The 20,260-nt window shown below is 36.1% G+C and overlaps 2 protein-coding genes across 2 annotated transcripts; both read right to left on the bottom strand.

Annotated features, from left to right (window-relative positions):
- Window positions 1-2,273: 2,273 nt before the first annotated feature.
- Window positions 2,274-6,637, bottom strand: LOC117717200 (olfactory receptor 5P79). Its single transcript, XM_034514498.2, has 2 exons — window positions 6,577-6,637; window positions 2,274-4,035 (listed from the first exon to the last, which is right to left on the bottom strand). The coding sequence occupies exon 2, from the start codon at window positions 4,004-4,006 to the stop codon at window positions 3,062-3,064; it is 945 nt and encodes a 314-aa protein (XP_034370389.1). The 5' UTR covers window positions 4,007-4,035; window positions 6,577-6,637; the 3' UTR covers window positions 2,274-3,061.
- A 1,961-nt stretch (window positions 6,638-8,598) lies between these two features.
- Window positions 8,599-11,680, bottom strand: LOC117716891 (olfactory receptor 5P76-like). The gene has a single exon (XM_034513989.2). It carries the CDS (start codon window positions 11,653-11,655, stop codon window positions 10,711-10,713), a length of 945 nt encoding a protein of 314 aa, XP_034369880.1. The 5' UTR covers window positions 11,656-11,680; the 3' UTR covers window positions 8,599-10,710.
- Window positions 11,681-20,260: the final 8,580 nt, after the last annotated feature.

Raw genomic sequence — 20,260 nt, 5'->3', positions numbered from 1 at the left:
CATGTTATATTACTTTGACTACTGCATCATCACCTCAATGGCATTGTTCTCTGTATTTGTAGCAATATTTGTTGTGGTTAAACTCTGACCAAAAACCAACTTGGAGAGGAAAGGCCTACCCACAGACGCCAAAGTCCATCATTGAGGTGGAAACTCAAAGATAGAACCTGAAGGCAAGAAATGAAGCCAAGACCATAGATGAAGTGTACTTACTGGCTTGCCATTCATAGTATGCTCAGCCTGATTTCTTATACCAGACTGGACCACCTGTTCATTGGGTGACACCACCCACAGTAAATAGGACCTTTCCATGTCAATTGCTGAGTGAAAAATACTTAACAGAAGTATTCATAGGCAGTGTGTTGGAAGCATTTTCTCAACTGCTTTCTTCTCTTCCCAGATAATTCTAGCTTGTTCCAAGTTGACCAAAATATTCTAACCCTCACATCATCTCAGTAGGCTGCAGGATGATAGAGAGCTTATTTCCCCAGTATAATTGTTGGCCTAGGCAGAGAGTGGAAAGTAGGATAGGGTAAATCAGCTCCCTACCCATTAATCCACTCAAAAGAGGGGAAGGGTGTTACTTTTTAATTTTTGTTTGTATGAATTATGGCAAGTGTTTTCCAAGGAGTTTCTGCTCTCTAAGGTCAATGCTCTCTAAGATCATTGTCTCTCCATTTTTTTCTTTAGGATTCTCAGGCATACAGTTTTGTTGTTTGGGTCTATCTGATGTTCTGATTAGGAAGCTCCACATTTTCTTCAGTAAATGAAAACATGAAACTAAAGAGATTCACTTGTGTGCTATCCCTCCAGTCCTCAGGTACCTGAGCAGTTCATCTCTTTTTTTTTAAAATAATGATTATGAAAAGTATTAATTCCAACTCTCATGAACCTTTAAAGAATTAGTTGGTTGAATACAACCCAGCATGAAAGTTCAGAAGTGGATGCCTCCATATTTCGGATGGAAAGAGCTTACTGGAAGCAATGCATCAAAACCAGAGTCTCCTCAAGTTAGGAATCTACAAAGCTGATCATTCTCCTCCTCAAAGAGAGAGCATTAATGGATGGAAATGTCTGTGACCATGACCTTTTTCTTAGTCTGTAGAGGCTCCTTACCTGCTCTGTAATATATTCCCAACCACTGGAATCAAGATTGTAGACAAGGAAAGCATTTTATTCCATTAATTAATTTTTTTATTTATTAAGGCTTACTATTTAAGTTTAGCAAGGTCCTAGAAGTATGTGAAGATTAGAGTCTAGAGAAAAAGAGAGAAAATTTAAATATCTAGATGAAACATCTGGGTTAATCCTCTATTAGATGTAGAGTTGAGAAATATTTTCCCTTGTTTTTTGGGTATCCTCTGTGCTTGACTTATGGGTTCTTTGATGTGCAGATATTTTTTAACTTTATGAGCTAAAAAGATTACCAATATCTTCAGCCAATGGTGTTAGGAAAATGGAGGTCTGTATGAATAAGAATAAATTAGACCCATATTTATCACCTGTGCAAAAATCAACTCCAAATGGTACAAAAACCTCAAAGTGAACCCTAAAGCTCTGAAACTTCTAGAAGAAAACATTGGGAGTTCTCTGCAAGACATAAATACAAGAGAAGACTTTCCAGATAAAACTTCATTTGTCTGTGAATTAATGCCAATAATTGACAGGCAATTAGGACCTCATAAAGCAAAACAACAACAACAACAACAACAACAACAACAACAACAAAACTGCACAGAAAAGGAAATCATCAGCTGAGTGCAGAGAAAGCCCAGAAAGTAGGATAATATCTTTTCAACATATATGATAGAAGATTAGTAACCTGTTGCACTGGCTGGTTTTGTGTCAACTTGACACATGCTGGAATTATCACAGAGAATGAAGCTTCAGTTGAGAAAATACGTCCACACAATTCAGCTGTAAGGCATTTTCTCAATTAGTGATCAAGGCAGGAGGGCCCCTCGTGGGTGGTACCATCCATGGGCTGGTGGTCTTGGGTTCTATAAGGAAGCAAGCTGAGCAAGCCATGGGAGGCAAGCCAGTAAGTAACATTCCTCTATGGCCTCTGCATCAGCTCCTGCTTCCTGATCTGCTTGAGTTTAAGTCCTGACTTCCTGTGGTCAACAGCAATGTGGAAAGTGTAAGCTAAATAAACCCTTTCCTTCCCAACTTGCATCTTGGTTTTGTGCAAGAATAGAAACATTGACTAAAACACCTGTTACACACAAAGAATTAAAAATTCAACAATCAAGAAAACCACACAACTTCGAAAATTGGAAAGTTACCAAAGAATATAATTTATTTAGGTTTATAGTTGTTGATGGTTTACATAAACTGATATAGAGTTTGAGCTAGAGAAATAAAATCTTAGTGAGCCATGGTATTAATTAGGATTCCCCAGAGAAACAGCCTATAAAACATATAGATGCATATATGTATATAGATGTATACGCAGACACACATTCACACACACTGTCTGTCTGACAGATTTGAGATTGTCTCATACAGTTCATGTATACAAGGAGAAATAGGGAGATGATTAGAGGAATTATATATATATAATATATATATATTAGATATAAAATCTCTTCTAATGGCTATAACTATGAAAGACCCATCCAAATAGATAATACAACCACAATAAAAACATCTTTAACATTATCATTGCCTGTGCTACTTTGTAATCTTCTCTCCAATGTACTTGGTTTTAACTATAGTAACTTTATACACTTAAAGGTAGCTGTTACTGAAAATGCATATAGCCTTAAAAATGCAGTCAATATTTCAACATAGAAGGAAATTACTTTAAAATATGAATAAAACTGAAATATATTTTTAACATCTGATTTTTGTCTGGAATTTTTATTTCTAATGAAATGTGTTATTATGAATATATAATTTACTTTATGATGTATGAATACTTACCTGGTACATTTTCTACTAAACTTCAAGACTAGTTATATACCATAACAAGTACTTCAACTATCAATATCAGTTTCTTTTTAATACAATGCCTATGATATATCATTACTGTACAGCATGTGACAGATTAGCAGAAAGTCTAAGAAAATGTTGTTTTACTAAGCTGTCTCTTTAGAGCAGTCTTAATCTCATTATTTCTAAGGCTGTAGATGAGAGGGTTCAACATGGGGATTGCTACCATGTAAAACACAGACAACACCTTGTTTTGGTCTGTGGAGTAGCTGGACTTTGGCAGCACGTAAATAAATGTAACAGTTCCATAGAACACAGTGACAGCTGTGAGGTGGGAGGTGCAGGTGGAGAAGGCCTTGTGTCGACCCTCAGTAGAGCGCATTTTTAGGATGGTGATGAGGATGTATGTGTAGGAGATGACTATGATAAACACTGTGATCACAATGATAGAGCCAGCAGAAAAAGAATCAAGAATTAGGAGGACACTGTTATCAGAACAGGAGAGTTCAACTAAAGGAGCAAAATCACAGAAAAAGTGATTGACTCTATTTGGTCCACAGAAGAGAAAAGAAAAGAAGGAAAGTGTAAAAGAGGAAGCATTAAGAAACCCTCCTACATAAGATCCTACAAGCAACTGGATACAGACTTGTGTGGACATTTTGGTTGAATAAAGCAATGGGTTGCAGATTGCCATGAAGCGATCATAAGCCATGGTGGCCAGAAGAAATGACTCAGTTGATCCAAAAAAAGCAGCTGAGCCAAGCTGGATGGCACATCCAAGGTAAGAAATTGTGTTTCTCTCCAACAGGAAGTTAACGAGCATATTGGGTGTGACAGAAGATGAAATTCCTATGTCAATAGAAGCCAAGTGGCTGAGAAAAAAGTACATGGGGTGATGGAGCTGGGAAGAGACTCTGATGAGAAGGATGGTGCTGAGGTTCCCAGACACAGTCACCAGGTAGATGCATAGGATTATGGTGAAGAGGATAGCTTTAAGGACTGGGTCATCTGTTAAACCCAGTAAAATGAACTCTGTCACTGTAGTGTGGTTTCCACTCTCCAGGAAAGCCATGAGACAGTGAAGCTGCTGCTAGATCCAGGCTGTGATGGAAATAGTACAGGGAGAGATTTGTAAATAAGTGGCTGCATTTCCATTAACATATAGAAATTATTATGAAATGCATTATTCAAGACATAATTGGGGTAGTACATTGAACACCCACTGTATATTCATGTGCCTTAACTATTTAATAAATTTTAAAATGAAATGCTAGTATTTCTTTTAAACAATGTATCTTTATTTTATGTTTATAATAAAACTCACCTAATTATATTTAAGACTATATATGTAAACTGTGAGGCTAATGAAAACAAAAAGTATCACATTTGCAAAACAGGATTAAGCTTTACAAATGTGAAAATATTTAATGTTTTAAATAACTTCTGAGCTTTCAGAATCTCTTGTAAGGGGACTATAATAGTCATAAGAGGGAGATGGAACTAGGGAATTTGGGTGAGAGAGGGGATGGGGAGGGGATGGGGGTTCAGAATCAGATATGGGGAGGTATAGGAGGGATGTCTGTATAATCATGGGAATGAATGGAAATTTGCAACTGACAGGGGTGAGGAGGTAGCAGGCATCTCCAGGAAGAGACAGAAACCTAGGATTAAGGAGGTGTTCAAGAATCAATGGGGATGAACTTAGCTGTGACTCACAGCATTGGGGATATTGAACCTGGAGAGGTCACCTCCTGTATCTAGGCAGGAACCCCAATGGAGGAATAGGGAGAACCAACACACCCAGAAAACATTTGACTCAAAATTTATCCTGTCTAAGAGATACAGGGATGGAGGATGGAATAGAGACTGAGAGAGTGTTCAACCAATAATTGGCCCAAATTAAGAACCATCCCATGGGCAAGTACCAATCCTCAATACTATTAATGATACTCTATTATGCTTCCAGACAGAAATCTAGCATGGCTGTCTTCTGAGAACCTCCATCCAGCAGCTGACTCAGAGGGAGGCAGATACTCAAAGCCAAACAGTGGATGGAGCTTGGGGACTCATACAGAAGTATAGGATGAAGGATTATGGGGCACCAAAGGGGATGGGAACTCTACAGGAGACCAACAGAGTCAACTCACCTGGACCCTTGGGGCTCTCAGATGTTGAACTGCCAACCAAAAAGCATATACAGGCTGGACCTAGGCCTCCAAACACATATATAACCAAAGTGAAGCATGGTCTTCATGTGGGTCCCAAACAACTGAAGTGGTGTATGTATGTGGAGGGGTGTGTGGGGCTATCCCAAAAGCTGTTGCCTGAACATGGGACGTGTTCTTCAGTGGGAGAGGATTTTTCTAGTCTCTGAGATATGTTCTTCAGTGGGAGAGGATTTGTCTAGTCTCACAGAGACTTGTGCCAGGGTAGGGGGACAGTTGGGGGGGCACTACCTGCTCAGAGAAGCAGGGAAGGGGAATGGGAAAAGAACTGTGGGAGGGGTGATTGAGAAGGGGCAATGAGTGAAATGTAAAGTGAATAAGTAAAATTAATAATAATAATAATATAACAATATCCCTTCAAAATTATCTGTACTAAATTTAATACATTATAAGATGCCCAATTGCCATTTCCATGAAATAATATTAAGACCCTTATTAATACAAATTTAAATTGATGGAACATGTGATTTGAAATTGTTAGGTAACTTAGTGTTACATTAGAAGCACAGTGTGAAGGCATGAGCTGCAGCTAGAGTGAATTCAGACTGCTCTTATTATACTGTCTTTGAAAAGTGAAGAGCATGTGTTAATTTGAGAGAGGCAACAGGTCAGTTTTTGAAACAAGAAATCCTTGTTTGTTAGAAAAACAGGTCATCAAGTCTGTCAGCTACCTGTTTTTATAAGGCTAATATTTATAATAAGAGCTACAATTTCTTACAAGAAATGGGGTGGATTCACACTAAAATCATAAATGTGAGGACCTGTAAAATTATTAAACTCTTACTAATTAAACGATTGCTTTATCAAGTAATTTTCTCTATTAGTCTAATCACTTGCAACTATGTGAGTACTACTTCTAATAATACTAGTATAAATTTATTCATATACTTACCAAATCCTCTCCTAATGTAATGATTTTTCTAGCTAAATACAATGGAACGAAATGTGGTTGCCTATAGAAGACAGGGGTTGAATATTCAAACTAGAATCTTATGTTTATTTTGAGCCCTATATTCTTAAGTTTGTTTATGGTGCCTGAAGCCTGTGATGCTAGATCATTTAGTCAGTAAACAAAGTCTGTATTTTCATGAGACATTTGTCATTAAATCACTAATTTATCACAATGTTAGTGAATTTATCAGCATTTCTGTTTCTTGAGAGCTAAGCTTATTTTATACCAGTAGAGACCATGTGGGTTTCTCCTCTTCTAAGTGTTTGGATAAATAAGAAAGCTTTGAGAATTAAGTTTTATACATAGTTATTCAGAGGTATTTGCCTTAAAATAAAATTTGATTCAGTTTTTTTCATGATTATACCTGACTACTTTCCAAACTACAAATACATATATATTCATATATACACACACTTTCAAAGATCAAAATATTCCTCAATGGTAGAAGGAAGCCAGGACACTCACCTTCTGAAATAAGGATTCATTTTAAAGTAAGAAAGTCATAATAATTATACATGATTTTATAGTGTTCTAACTATCTCCCACAATCATCTTTTTACCATTTAGTATAAGTCTCTGAACTGTCTCGAGATTCACATGTGAATCAAATCCCCAGGGACCATTGTCTCAGGTGGAAAATACATTTATTACACATAAGAAGAAATTTCAAGGAGTCAATATGAATTTTTTTATTTTGAGTTGAGAATTGGCTTACTTTCATTTGATAATTGTTAGAAGTATAATGATAACAAAATTATCTCAGCTAAGTGTTGGTTCTAGGTTCATTTTATGCTTCATGTTAGTGGATACTGAGATAAAACTATACAACTTGGGCTATTTTCATTTAATATCTTTGCATTTGTGCAACTTTTTGTAGTTTTTGGTGTTGATGCTCTTTATTATGGACCTTAAGGAATATGTGGAGGGAGGAGAGTAAAGCTGATATAAGGATATAAAATACTGATGTATAGAAAACTGTAAGAGAAAAAAAATTGTGAATAAAAATCTGCACGGCTGATCCTCAGTGAAGAATTGGGATCTCACAATTCACACCATAAAGACGTTTTGGCTTCCTCTTTTCTTCTTCTTCTTCTTCTTCTTCTTCTTCTTCTTCTTCTTCTTCTTCTTCTTCTTCTTCTTCTTCTTCTTCTTCTTCTTCTTCTTCTTCTTCTTTGATGGAGGATTGTAGAAACACGCACTGCTCTCCAGTTAGAAAACCTGGTCTGACTCCTGCTAATCTTAATTTTATGGAATTATCCTATCTTTGATGTCCCCTGATGTAAGCAGCTGGCCACTGAACAATGAACAACTTTCACAACTCCTCTGCTCAGTCTCTAATGTATGCTGTCCAACTTTTTGAGTATGGTGATTCATAAAACTCAAAAAACCATTGCAGGGACCATGAAAAAATATCAGACACAATTTTATCTCATCCTTCTTCCAGAGAGTCACGGGGCTTTTAGGCAGGCTGCTCCTTTGCCTCACAGCCACTGGAAATATAGTCTAAAAACCAAAGATGAAAGTGCTCTTCAAAGAGAAAAGTCTGCTGTAAGTGCTGGCATTGTAAACTTTTAATTTATGATTTTATTTAATATTTGATGTTACTGTGTACATTTCACCTGTCCCTTACCTTTACAGTGAATGTTGTTGATGTTGATTAAGTTTTATATCTTAAATTCTAGTGGTTTTGTTTTTCTTGCATACTTCTATTGCTTCACTGTTTAGTAACCCTGGTTTCCAGTTAGTGGATCAATATTTTCTCTGTGTTTGATAGGGATAATTGAGACTTGTCTATTCATTTAATCAATTAGTCCAGATGTAGCACTTGTTCTTGACTGTATTAGAGCCAAGTTCAAGGACTGATATTCCTTTTTCTACAGTGGCTGCAATCTACATAAGGGTTGCTTCCCTGTAGTTTCTCTATATTTGCTTATATGCATTATTTCTATTGATCATATGTCTCCCAAGGATATATCTAAGTTTATGATTCAGGACTCTCTAATCCCACGTCTCATCTTAAATTTGACTCAATTTTATATCATTTTTTCTGAATTGTCAAATTCTGTCAATGAAAAGAAAAGTGTATTTATTTCTGTGTGGGTATGTGTAGAGGCAGGAGATTTTCTCTCTTCTACTTTTATGTGGATTCTAGGAAATGAACTCAAGTCATCAGGGTTTTGTGGTCAACGCTTTAACCTGATAACTCACCGCTGACATAAAATATAATAAACAAAATTTTAGGTCTAATTCCTTGAGTTGTTGGGTTTGGCGGGTGCTTACAGAGTGCTTATTTTGTAAGCTATAATTTAATGTTGAAGATATACTTAACATCTTATCATTTGTTCCAATTGGGTGCAGCACAGGGCTAGTTAAAGTGAAGAGCTGTGTCATTGTTTCAACAGAAGCCTCAATGTACATGAAACCAATATTACACTCACACAAGTATCTCACATGTGTACTGCTTTATTTTACATGAGTGTCCTCACATCCTGCAATCTTTTCTCAGGTATTAGGTTCTCAGTGAAAAGTACACTGTCAACCCTTTTCCTGTGCACATCAACCTAACACACATGATCTTGGCTTTTGTTAAGTTTTATTTTATTAATAGTGTTCAACCTCTTCTGATAGTCTACATCACTTCCTTTTAGTTTTATTGTCAAGATCCTATATGAGTAAATAAATTGCACTGTTGCCAGTTTTTATTTGTAACCATTTCCACTGTAATAAACTAACATCTGAAATGTGAGAATAATTGTACAGATTCTAGAATGTGGGAAAATATAACTGAATGAGAAAAACATCAATGCCTTTGGTTCTATCAGCAAGATGGTGGAATTTTTTCTGGAATATTAAAGTAGAGGGGAAATGGGAGTAAATGTGATCGTCACCCACATATGAAGGTTGATTTCATCTCTCCCAAAGGCAGTCAGATTTCGAAGGAGATATAGCCAGGTCTGCTCACTTGTTCACATGAGCATAAGTGGCTTGACCATGAAGCCTTTTTAAAAATGTCCTTTTCACAGCCTCACTGTTGAAATTATAAACTTAGTTTTCTTTATACACAATTTCTCTTGTTTTTATTAATTTGTTTCCCTTGGTCCTGGCAAGCTCAAGAATATGACTCAATAGGAAGACCAGAAGTCTCAACTAACCTGGACCCCTGAGACTCTCAGATACTAAGCCACTAACCAGGCAGGATACACCAGCTGATATGAGGCCCCTGATACATATACAGTTGAAGACTGCCTGGTTTGGCTTTAATGAGAGAAGAAGCACCTAATCTTCAAGAGACTTGAGGCCCCAGTTAGTGGGGAGTACTTATGGCGTGAGAGTGGAGTATGAGGTGGGGACATCCTCTTGGAGATGGTGGAGTAGGTATGAGAAGAGGAACAGTCAGAGGTCATACTGGAAAGGGGATAACACCTTGTCTGTAAAAAATTAAATAATAATAATGATAATAATAGTATTAATATTAATAAAGGTATTAACTTTTGAAACTGAGAGAAAATCAGATTAATGAGGAATGGGTTTCCTGTTCTTTTCTATGTATCTAAAAATTGGGATTATCACCACCCTACACCATGTATCAGATTTTTATGGATATACAAAGTCCATATCTCATAGGCAACATTTCTATAAAAATAATTTCTACTAATTACTCCCTGCTTTCTCTCTATCATTTATTTTACAACGTGCACAATACCTATAGTCATCAGACTTATCTCAGGAAATCACATGTTGAAACATACACTCTGAAGGATTGTAATAGGTGTCATTAAGCTGTATGTAGCTAGAACAAGAAGCTAAACTAATCAAATAGCACTGAAGATAAAGATTAACTTTTAGCACAGTTTTTGAAATCTCTGTCTCTTATGACTTGATGTGTACCTGCAGCTGTATATCATTAAAGGAACATATAGTGGGAAAATACCCTCACATTATGGTCAATAAAGAGGAACAATATTCTGAGTCCCAATACCTCCATTATTACATATTTTTTATAAACTAAAGATTGCCCACTAGACTCAAGCTTTGTGATTCTAACCTTTCCCAACATCAATAAAGAACAGACCTTGACAAACACATAAGACTTTGGGGACAGTTAAGATACAATTTGTAATAAAGTTGACTATGAAATATTTTTAAAAAATTAGAAAAGGATGTCAAAATATTTTCAGCATATTGTTTTATATGAATCACCTTAACCTGTTAATTAAAAAAATTTGATTTCATTAAAGTTAATTTATAATGACAGTTTTATTTCTTCTGTAGTCTAAAAACTGAACACTAATATTTATTACTAACTTCCACATTTGCTAATAATAGATCAATAGACTTTTAAACCATAGAAACTCAACTTTTATTACTATATCCATATTACTGTTATAGCAAGTCCAACAATATAACAGATATTTCTTTTTTTTTTCTTTTTTTCTTTTTGGTTTTTTTCGAGACAGGGTTTCTCTGTGTAGCCCTGGCTGTCCTGGAACTCACTCTGTAGACCAGGCTGGCCTTGAACTCAGAAATCCGCCTGCCTCTGCCTCCCAAGTGCTGGGATTAAAGGCGTGTGCCACCACTGCCCGGCTATAACAGATATTTCTAAGAAAATATTTTCCCACCAAGGAGTCTCTTCAGAGCACCCTTAATCTCACTATTCCTCAGGCTGTAGATGAGGGGGTTCAACATGGGGATCACCACCATGTAGAACACAGAAACCACTTTGTTCTGGTCCGTGGAGTAGTTGGACTTGGGCATCACATAGATGAATGTGACAGTGCCATAGAACAGAGTGACTGCAGTGAGGTGGGAGGTACAGGTGGAGAAGGCTTTGTGGCGGCCCTCAGTGGAGCGCATCTTCAGGATGGTGATAAGGATGTAGATGTAGGAGACAACAATGATAAGTACTGTGACTAAAATGACAGTGCCAACAGAAATAGTCGCAAGAATAATAGAGACACTGTCATCAGAACAGGAGAGTTCAACTAAAGGAGTAAAGTCACAGAAAAAGTGATTGATTATATTTGGTCCACAGAAGAAAAAAGAAAAGAATGAAAGAGTGAAGGAGGAAGCATTAAGAAAACCGCTTATGTATGCTACTATAAGCAACTGGACACAGACTTGTGTGGACATTTTGATTGGATAAAGTAGTGGGCTACAGATTGCCACAAAGCGATCATAAGCCATTGCAGCTAGAACAAAGCACTCAACTGTCCCAAAGAAAGCACCTGAACCAAGCTGGATGCCACATCCTAGGTATGTAATGATATTTTTCTCCACCAAAAAGTTGACAAGCATATTGGGTGTGACAGAAGATGAGTAGCCTATGTCAGCAGAAGCCAAGTGGCTGAGAAAAAAGTACATGGGGTGATGGAGTTGGGTAGAGAGTCTGATGAGAAGGATGGTGCTGAGGTTCCCAGACACAGTCACCAGGTAGATGCACAGGATGATGGTGAAGAGGACAACTCTAAGGACTGGGTCATCTGTTAATCCCAATAAAATGAACTCTGTCACTGCAGTGTGGTTCCCATCCTCCAGAGAAGCCATGGGACAGTGTAGGTGCTGTCAGATCAAGTCTGTGATGGAGACATTATAGTAAGGGTTTTATGAATAGATGACCTCATTTTTTCAACTCAACCATGGGGGTGTCACAAATAAATTTATCATTCAAAGAGAATTGACAGTTCTATTGAACAAAATTTAGGTCAAGACTATAGGAGTACATCTGTATTTGTGTATAAATGTGACTTAAAATTTTAAAACAAATGAGAACAAACTTCCATCAAATAATGTATCTGTTATCTTTTTAACTATATATAGTAAAATATACCTCTGTGGTTTTATAAGTAAGGTTTTAAAATGTGAGACTTATGTAAATAGAAGAAGTTATTGTAAATACCACAAGATGTAAAATCCACAACCAAAGAATTGTGTGATAAAGGCTAATAATGGCTAGCCTTACTGATGTTACTAAGCAGCAGGATAAGACATAGAGTTTTATATATTGTTCTTTAATTTTTAAGCATTAAGAACTTTTATGATTTTTATTTCTTTGAGAATATTTAGTTTGTAATTGGTGACTACATAAGAAATCTAGAATGAGGATATGAGCTGCAAACAGGCTGTATTTGATCTAACTTTTAGTAATTGCTATATATGAAAAAGTCACAGTGAAGTTGAGAGCACATGCAAACTTGGGACATAAAGCAGCTATGTGGTTAATATACAAAAGATGAGTTTCCATCATAAGAAATTAGTCGGTTAGTGAATCAAGCCTACATCAAGATAAATTTTCTTATTAGAACATTGAAAACTAGAAAAAAATCTGTGTTTTCTAAGTGGAGTGTGATAGAATGAAATCACATGGTTTTCTACACGGTGCAAATGGGAGGAAATACTCAACTTAAAATGTTAAGTTCACCCATGTTCATCAAGTTCGGGATCACATGAACTCTTACTTCAATGTTTTTGACATTATACCTTTTGATTGTCAAAATATCTGCTGCTTGTCATACTAGAACCTTCAGTCAATATACAAAGCAAATATTTCTACAAGGCATTACAAAAAGTACTCCATGAAAGCATTTTAAAAATAGTGACTTCGTTTCCATGAGTAGTAAGTTCCTATACTGTTTTTGATCATGCTGGACTCTAGATTCACTGGTGTCTAGATAAATAAGAAATCTCTAACACTGGAGATTAATCAAACTGGAGATTAATCACTTAATCAAACTGGAGTTTGATTCAGCTAGGAATTTTGGTCCAGTATACTGCCTGTTCCACCAGATGTGTGTATCCACTAAAGCTTATAAGTTTGGATAAATTTTCAAAGAATGATGTATTTGCTAAAGATAAGGTCAAATAACTAGCCATATTTACTTACAAAACTCTAAACTTACCTCTTCCAACTGGAATTCATTTCAAAGTAATAAGGTCAAAGTTATTTTGCTTTTGTAGCTGCACAGCTGTCTCTTGCCGTCATTGTTTGTCATTGAGGATAAATCCCTGCTGAGACTTTGGATTCAAGTGTGAATTCAAGTCACAGGAGAACATTATCTCATTTCCAGTTCATTTCACACACACAGAAATAATTTTCAATGAGTTTATCTAGGTACTTTCCTCTTATGTAAGAATTAATATGCTTCATCTGATAATTATTCAAAGAATATGATAAAAATTATATCAGGTGTGATTCAAGCATCTTCCCTTGGGCTCATCTTGTTAGTTATTTCTTTGGTTTTAACTTTTGTAGTGCAGTAATCCTATACATTATGACTAATATCCACTTATAAGTAAAAATATGCCATGCATATCTTTGGTTTGGTTGGGTTGGTTTATATCACTTGGAGTGATACTTTTTAGTTACATTCATTTTCTGGAAAATTTCATGATGTCCTTGTTTTTAGTAGCTGAGTAGTATACTATTGTATAAATGAACAACATTTTCTTTTTCCACTCTTCAGTAGAGGAACATTGAGTTTTTTTCCAGTTTCTGGCTAATACAAATAAAGCTGCTTTGAACATGGTTGAGCAAGTATGCCTGTGGTATAGTGGGGCATTTTGGGGTATATGCTCAGGAGCAGTATAGATGGAACTTGAGGTAAAATTGTGCCCAGTTTTCTGAGAAACTGCAAAATTGATTTCTAAAGTGGTTGTGCAAGTTTGTACTCCTATTATCAACGAAGGAGTATTTCCCTTGCTCTACATCCTTGTCAGCATGTGCTGTCATTCAATTTTTTTGATCTTAGCCATTCTGATTGATATAAGATAGAATCTATTGGTTGTTTTGATTTGCATTTCTCTGATGACTAGGGACTTGGCCATTTGATATTCCTCTGTTGAGTGTTCTCTGTCTCTGCATTCTTGTTTTAATTTTAGTTACTTCATCTGTTGTTGTCTATCTTCTTGAGTTCTTTATATATCTTGGATATTACCACTCTGTTGGTTATAGGGTTAGTGAAGATCCTTTATTCACCAAATCTGTAGGCTACAGTTTTGTCCTCTGGATGGTGTCCTTTGCCTTACAGGAACTTTTCAGTTTCTTGAGGTCCAATTTATCATTTGTTGATTTTAGAGAGTAGTTATTTGTGTTCTGTCTTTTTAAAAAGTTGTCTTCCATACCAGTGAGTATAGAGATATTCCCCACTATCTCTTTTAATAAATATAGTTTATCTGATTTTATGTGGATTTTTTTTATTCACTTGGACTTGAGTTTTGTTCAAGGTGATAAATATGGATCTATTTGTATTCTTTTACATGCAGATATCCAGTTAGAACAGTGCCATTTGTTGAAATTGCTTTCTCCTATTTTATGGGTTTGCTTTCCTTGTTAAAAATCAATTGTCTATAGATGTGTTGGTTAATTTCAAGTCATCAATTCAATTATATTGATCAACCTTTTGTTCCTAAAGATACCAATATCATGTAGTTTTTATCACTATTACTCCATAGTACAATCTGAGGTTGGATGGAGATACTGCCAAAAGTTCTTTTATTATTCAGGATTATTTTAGCTATTCTAGATCTTTTGGTTTTTTTTTTCATATGAAGTTGAGAATTGCTCTTTTCAAGGTCTGTAAGCCTTGTGTTAGAATTTTGATGGGAATTTTATTGAATCTTTAGATTGCATTTGGTAAGATGGCGATTTTCACTATGTTACTCCTACTGATTCATGAGCTCTGGGAGATTTTTCCATCTTCTGATATCTTTTTAAATTATTTATTCAAAGACTTGAAGTTATTGTCATCCATGTCTTTTACTTGCTTTGTTGGAATTACAGGGAGATATTTTCTATTATTTCTGGCTATTGTAATGGTGCTCTTTCCTTAATTTCTTTCTCAGCCTGTTTATTGTTTGTATAAAGAAGAGCTACTAAATTTTTGAGTTAATTTTGTATCCAGCCATTTTGCTGAAGATATTTAGCAGATGTAGGAGTTCACTAGTAGAATTTTTCAGTTACTTATGTATACAATCATAGATTCTGTGAAGAGCAGTATTTTGACTTCTTCCTTTTCAATTTGTATTCCCTTTATCTCCTTTAGTTTTCTTTCTTCTGTAACTAGAACTTTAAGCTATATTGAATAGGTAGGGAGTGAACAGTTTTCTCTTGTGCCTGATAATAGTGGAATTGTTTTCAGTGAAAATGTTTCTCTCCATTTAATTTGATGTTGGTATGCTGTATCTTGATTTTATTATGTTATGTATACACTTTTTAATCCCTGATCTCTCCAAGATTTTTCCATGAAGTGTTTCTGTGTTTGAAGTATTTGTGTGACTGTAACACTACAGAATGAGGATGGCAGTGTTCCTTCTATTCCTGTTTTGTAAAATAGTTTTAGGAGTACTGGTATTAGCTCTTTGTTGAAAGTGTGGTAGAATTCTGACCTAAAACCATTGGGTCCTGGGCTTTCTTTGGTTGGGGGACTTTTAGTGACTGTTTCTATTTCCTAAGGCATTATAAAACTGTTTAGACAGTTTACTTGATGTTGATTTAAATTTGGTAAGTGATATCAGCCTAGAAAATTATGCATTTCATTTAGACTTTCCAATTTTCTGGAGTGTACACTTTATAAGGAAGACCTAATATTCTTTGAATCATTGTCTCTTTTTATGTTTCCCTTTTCATTTTTTATTTTTGTTTGGATTCTGTCTCTCTGTCTTTTAGTTAGTTTTTCTATCTCATTAATTTTCTCAAAGAACCAGCTCTTTCTTGGTTTTGCTAATTCTTTGTATTGTTTTCTTTGTTTCTAATTGACTGGTTTCAGGCCAGACTGTGATTTTTTTCCTGCCCCCACTCCTTGTGGATGTGTTTGCTTTTCTTTTTCAAATAGAGCTTTCAGATGTAGTTTTAAATTGCTAGTATAAGAACTCTTCAATTTCTTTATGTTTGCACATAGTGCTTTGAACTTTCCTCTTAGCATTGCTTTTATTGTCTCCCATAAGTTTGAGTATATTGTGTCTTCATTGTGATTAAATTCTAGAAAGTGTTTAATTCCCATCTTTATTTCCCAACATAGAGATCATTGATTGAAGAGTTGTTCAGTTTCTGTGAGTATGTATGCTTTCTATTGCTTCTGTTGTTGAATTTCAGCTTTAATTCATGGTGGTCTAATAAGGTAAAAGGCAATTTTTAAAATTTCTTGTGTTTGTGGAGTCTTGCTTTATGACAGCGTATATGGTCAGTTTTGTAAAAGGTTCTGATATATGCTAAGAAATTATATTTTTGTGTTTCAGCAAGATGTTATGTATATATCAGTTAGGTCCATTTGATCCATAACATTTATAAGTTTTACTACTTCTAGTTATTGACTGGATGACCTGCCGATTTATGAGAGTGGTTGTTGAAATCTCTCACTATTAATGTGTGGGGTTCAATGTGTGACTTAAGATTTAGCAATGTTTCTTTTATAAATGTAGATGCCCTTGTGTTTGGGGCATAGATGTTCAGAATTGAGACATTACCTTGGTGGAATTTTTTCTATTTTGAATATGAAATATCTTTCCCTGGCTCTTTTGATTAATCTTTTTTGTTGAAAGTCTATTTTGTTTAATTAAAAAATGCATCCATATTTGTCATCTTGCACAAATCACAAGTCCAAGTGTATCAAGGTAAAACCAGATACCCTAAATCTAATAGAAGAGAAAGTAGAAATGAGCTCTGAACTCATTGGCACTCGGGAAATTTCTTAAACACAACTCCAATGGTCTCTAAGATCAAGAATTGATAAATAGAACCATATGAAACAAAAAAGTTCTATAATAAATATGACATAGTCAATATTGGCAACCTAAAGATTGGAAAAAAATTTTCACTAATAATAGAGGCTATTATCCAAAATATATAATGAACTCAAGAAAGTAACTACCAAGAAACCAAATAACCCAATTTTTTAAAAATGTGGTATAGAACTAAACAGAGAATTCACAACAGAATGGCTGAGAAGCACTTTAAAGAAATGTTCAAAGTTCTTAGTGATCAGGAAATACAAATCAAAACGAACCTGAGATTCCATCTTACACCAATCATAATTGCTAAACTAAAAAAGTCAGGTGACAGCACATGTTGTCAAGAATGTGAAAAAAAGGAGCACTCCTTCATTGCTGGTGCAATTGCAAATTTGTACAACTACTCTGGAAATCAATTTGAAGGGTCCTCAGATAATTGAAAATAGACCCATCTGATACCCAGATACACTGCTCTTGGATGTATAACTAAAAGATGCCCCACCATTCCAAAGGGGCACATGTTCCATGATGATTATAGTGGCCTTATAGCCAGAAGCTGGAAACAACTCAGATGCCTCACAGTGTAAGGATGGATACAGAAAATGTGGTTCATTTACACAATGGAATACTATGCAGCTATTAAGAACAATGACATCATGAGTTTTTCAGGCAAATGGGTGGAACTAGAAAATATCATCCTGAGTGAGGGAACTCAGACCCAAAAGGACATGCATGGTATGTACTCACTTATAAGTGGATGTTAGCCAAAAAAGTACAGAATATTCAGTATATAATCCACAGAACGCAAGAAGGTTAACAAACAGAAAGGTCCAAGTGAGGATGCCTCAATCTACTTGGGAGGGGGAAGAAAGCAATTACAGGAGGGGAGGATGAAGGGAGGGACCTGGGTGGGAAAGGGAAAGAGAGAAACATGATCAGGTATTGGAGGTGGGGGTGAACAGTAGTGAAGCCCTGAGGGCCAGTGGAATGAATGGAAACAGTCAACCTTGGGAGGTAGGAGTTGGCGGGGGGGGGGGGGCTTCTCGGATGCACCAGAGAACTGAGAGGTGAGAGATTCTCAAGACTCAAAGGGAGGGACATTAGATGAAATGTCCAACAGTGGGGAAAGGAAACTTTCACCTCCAGTAGAAAGACAGGGCATCAAGTGAAGGGATTGGGTTGCCAGCCCACAGTCAAAAACTCTGATCCAGAAATGTCTCTGTCTAAAAGAACTTCTGGGACAAAAATGGAGAAGAGACTGATAGAAAGGAGGTCCAGTGACTGGCCCAAATTGGGATCCATTTCAAGAGGAGGATCCAAGGCCTGACACTATTACTGATGCTATGGTGTGCTTACAGACAGGAACCTAGCATGGCTGCAGTCCAAGAAGCTCAACAAGCAGCTAACAGTCAGATGCAGATACTTACCAATGGACAGAAGCTGGGGACACCTGTGGTTGAATTAGGGAAAGGCTGGAAGAAGCTGAAGAGGAGGGTGACCCTAGAGGAAGACCAGAACCATCTACTAACCTGGACCCCTGGGATCTCTGACACTGAGCCACCAACCACACAGCACACACCAGCTGATATAAGGCCCCCAAAACATATACAGCAGAAGACTGCTGGGTCTGGACTCAGAGAATATGCACCTGGAGAGATTTGGAGCCCCAGGGACTGAGGAGGTCTGGTGGGGTGGGAGAGTGTGGGGACATCCTCTGGGGAATGGTGTGTTGGGGGGACAGGAAGTATGAGAGGGTGGACCTGGAAAGGGATAAAATCTGGACTGTAAAAAATGATTAAAGAATAAATAAAACATAAAAAGAAAATTAAGGATTCAACACTGCATCCAACCTATGAACACAATCAATAAGAGCAAGAGTAATATGGCACCACCACAGTCCACGTAACTTGCTACGAGTCCTAGATATCCTAACAGAGACCATGCACACGAAAATGACTTTGAGTCCAATTTTATGAAGATGATAGTAGCCTTTAAAGGGGAAATAAATAAATCCATTAAAGAAATACAGGAAAATATACTGAAATATGGGAAGGAAATAAATAAAACTGTTCAAAACCTATAAATATAAATATAGAAATACACACACACACAAACACACACGAAAAAATCCTGAGGGAATCCAAGAGATGGAAAACCTATGTAAGAGAACAGAAACTATAAATACAAGTATCATCAACAGAATACAAAAATAGAAAAGAGAATCTCAAGCATAGAAGACATGATAGAAGAAATTGATGCAACAGTCAAAGAAGATGCCAAATCTAAAAAGTTTGAGACACAAAACATCTAGGAAATTTGGGACATTATGAAAAGACCAATCCTAAGAATAATAAAAATAGAAGGAGATGATGTCCAGCTCAGAAATCCAGTCAATATCTTCAACAAAATCATAGGAGAAAATTTCCCACACCTAAAGAGATGCTCGTAACATACCAGAAGCTTACAGAACAACAAATATATGGGAACAGAAAAGAAAATCCCCCCACTATGTAACAATCAAAACACTAAATGTACAGAAGAAAGAATATTAAAAACTGCAAGAAAAAATGGCCAAGAAACATACGAAGGCAGTCCTATCAGAATTATACTCGACTTACAATCAGTGGCTGTAGAAACAAGAAGGGCCTGGGTAGATGTCTTACTAAGAAAGCACAGATGTCAGCCCAGACCACTATACCCAACAAAACTTTCAGTCATCATTCAAGGAGAAAACAAAATATTCCGTGAGAAAACTAAATTTAAACATACCTTTGTACTAATTCAACCCAGAGCAGATATTAGAAATAACACTCCATCTCAATGAGAATAACTATACCCAAGAAAACACAAGTAATACATAATTTCAACCAGTAAAACCGAAAAAGATAATCTCCCCTCCCTCTCTCCCCTCATCTCTTTAGTGAGTGCATGCACATATAAACACACAAGTGCACACATATGTACATACACATACCCACACACTACCAACATCAACATCAAAATAACATAAATTAACAATAATTGGTCACTGGTGACTAATATCTCTCAACATCAATGGAGTCAATTCAATGAATAAAATAACACAGACAAGCAGAGTGGTTGCATAACAGGATGCACCATTCTGCTGGATACAAAATAACACCTCAGCAACAAAGGTAGATATTACATCAGAATAAAGGACTGGAAAAGGTGTTCAAAGCAAATGAAGCCAACAAACAAGCTGGAGTAGCCATTCTAATATCTAATGAAATATTCTTTCAACAAAAAAGTAATCAAAAGAGATGGGGAAGGACATGTAATACACATGAAAGAAAAAAAATTCAAGAGGATGTCTCAGTTCTGAACATCAATGCCCCAAATTCAAGGGTACTCACATTAATAAAAGAAACAGAATTAAAACTTAAATCACACATTGAACCCTACACAT

This window comes from Arvicanthis niloticus, chromosome 1, assembly GCF_011762505.2.
Source record: "Arvicanthis niloticus isolate mArvNil1 chromosome 1, mArvNil1.pat.X, whole genome shotgun sequence".
NCBI lineage: Eukaryota > Metazoa > Chordata > Mammalia > Rodentia > Muridae > Arvicanthis > Arvicanthis niloticus.
This window is presented reverse-complemented; position numbering and strand designations above follow the sequence as displayed.

Excerpts from the sequence above, each read along its gene's own strand:
- LOC117717200 (XM_034514498.2), bottom strand. The coding sequence starts at position 4,006 with ATGGCTTTCCTGGAGAGTGGAAACCACACTACAGTGACAGAGTTCATT.
- LOC117716891 (XM_034513989.2), bottom strand. The coding sequence starts at position 11,655 with ATGGCTTCTCTGGAGGATGGGAACCACACTGCAGTGACAGAGTTCATT.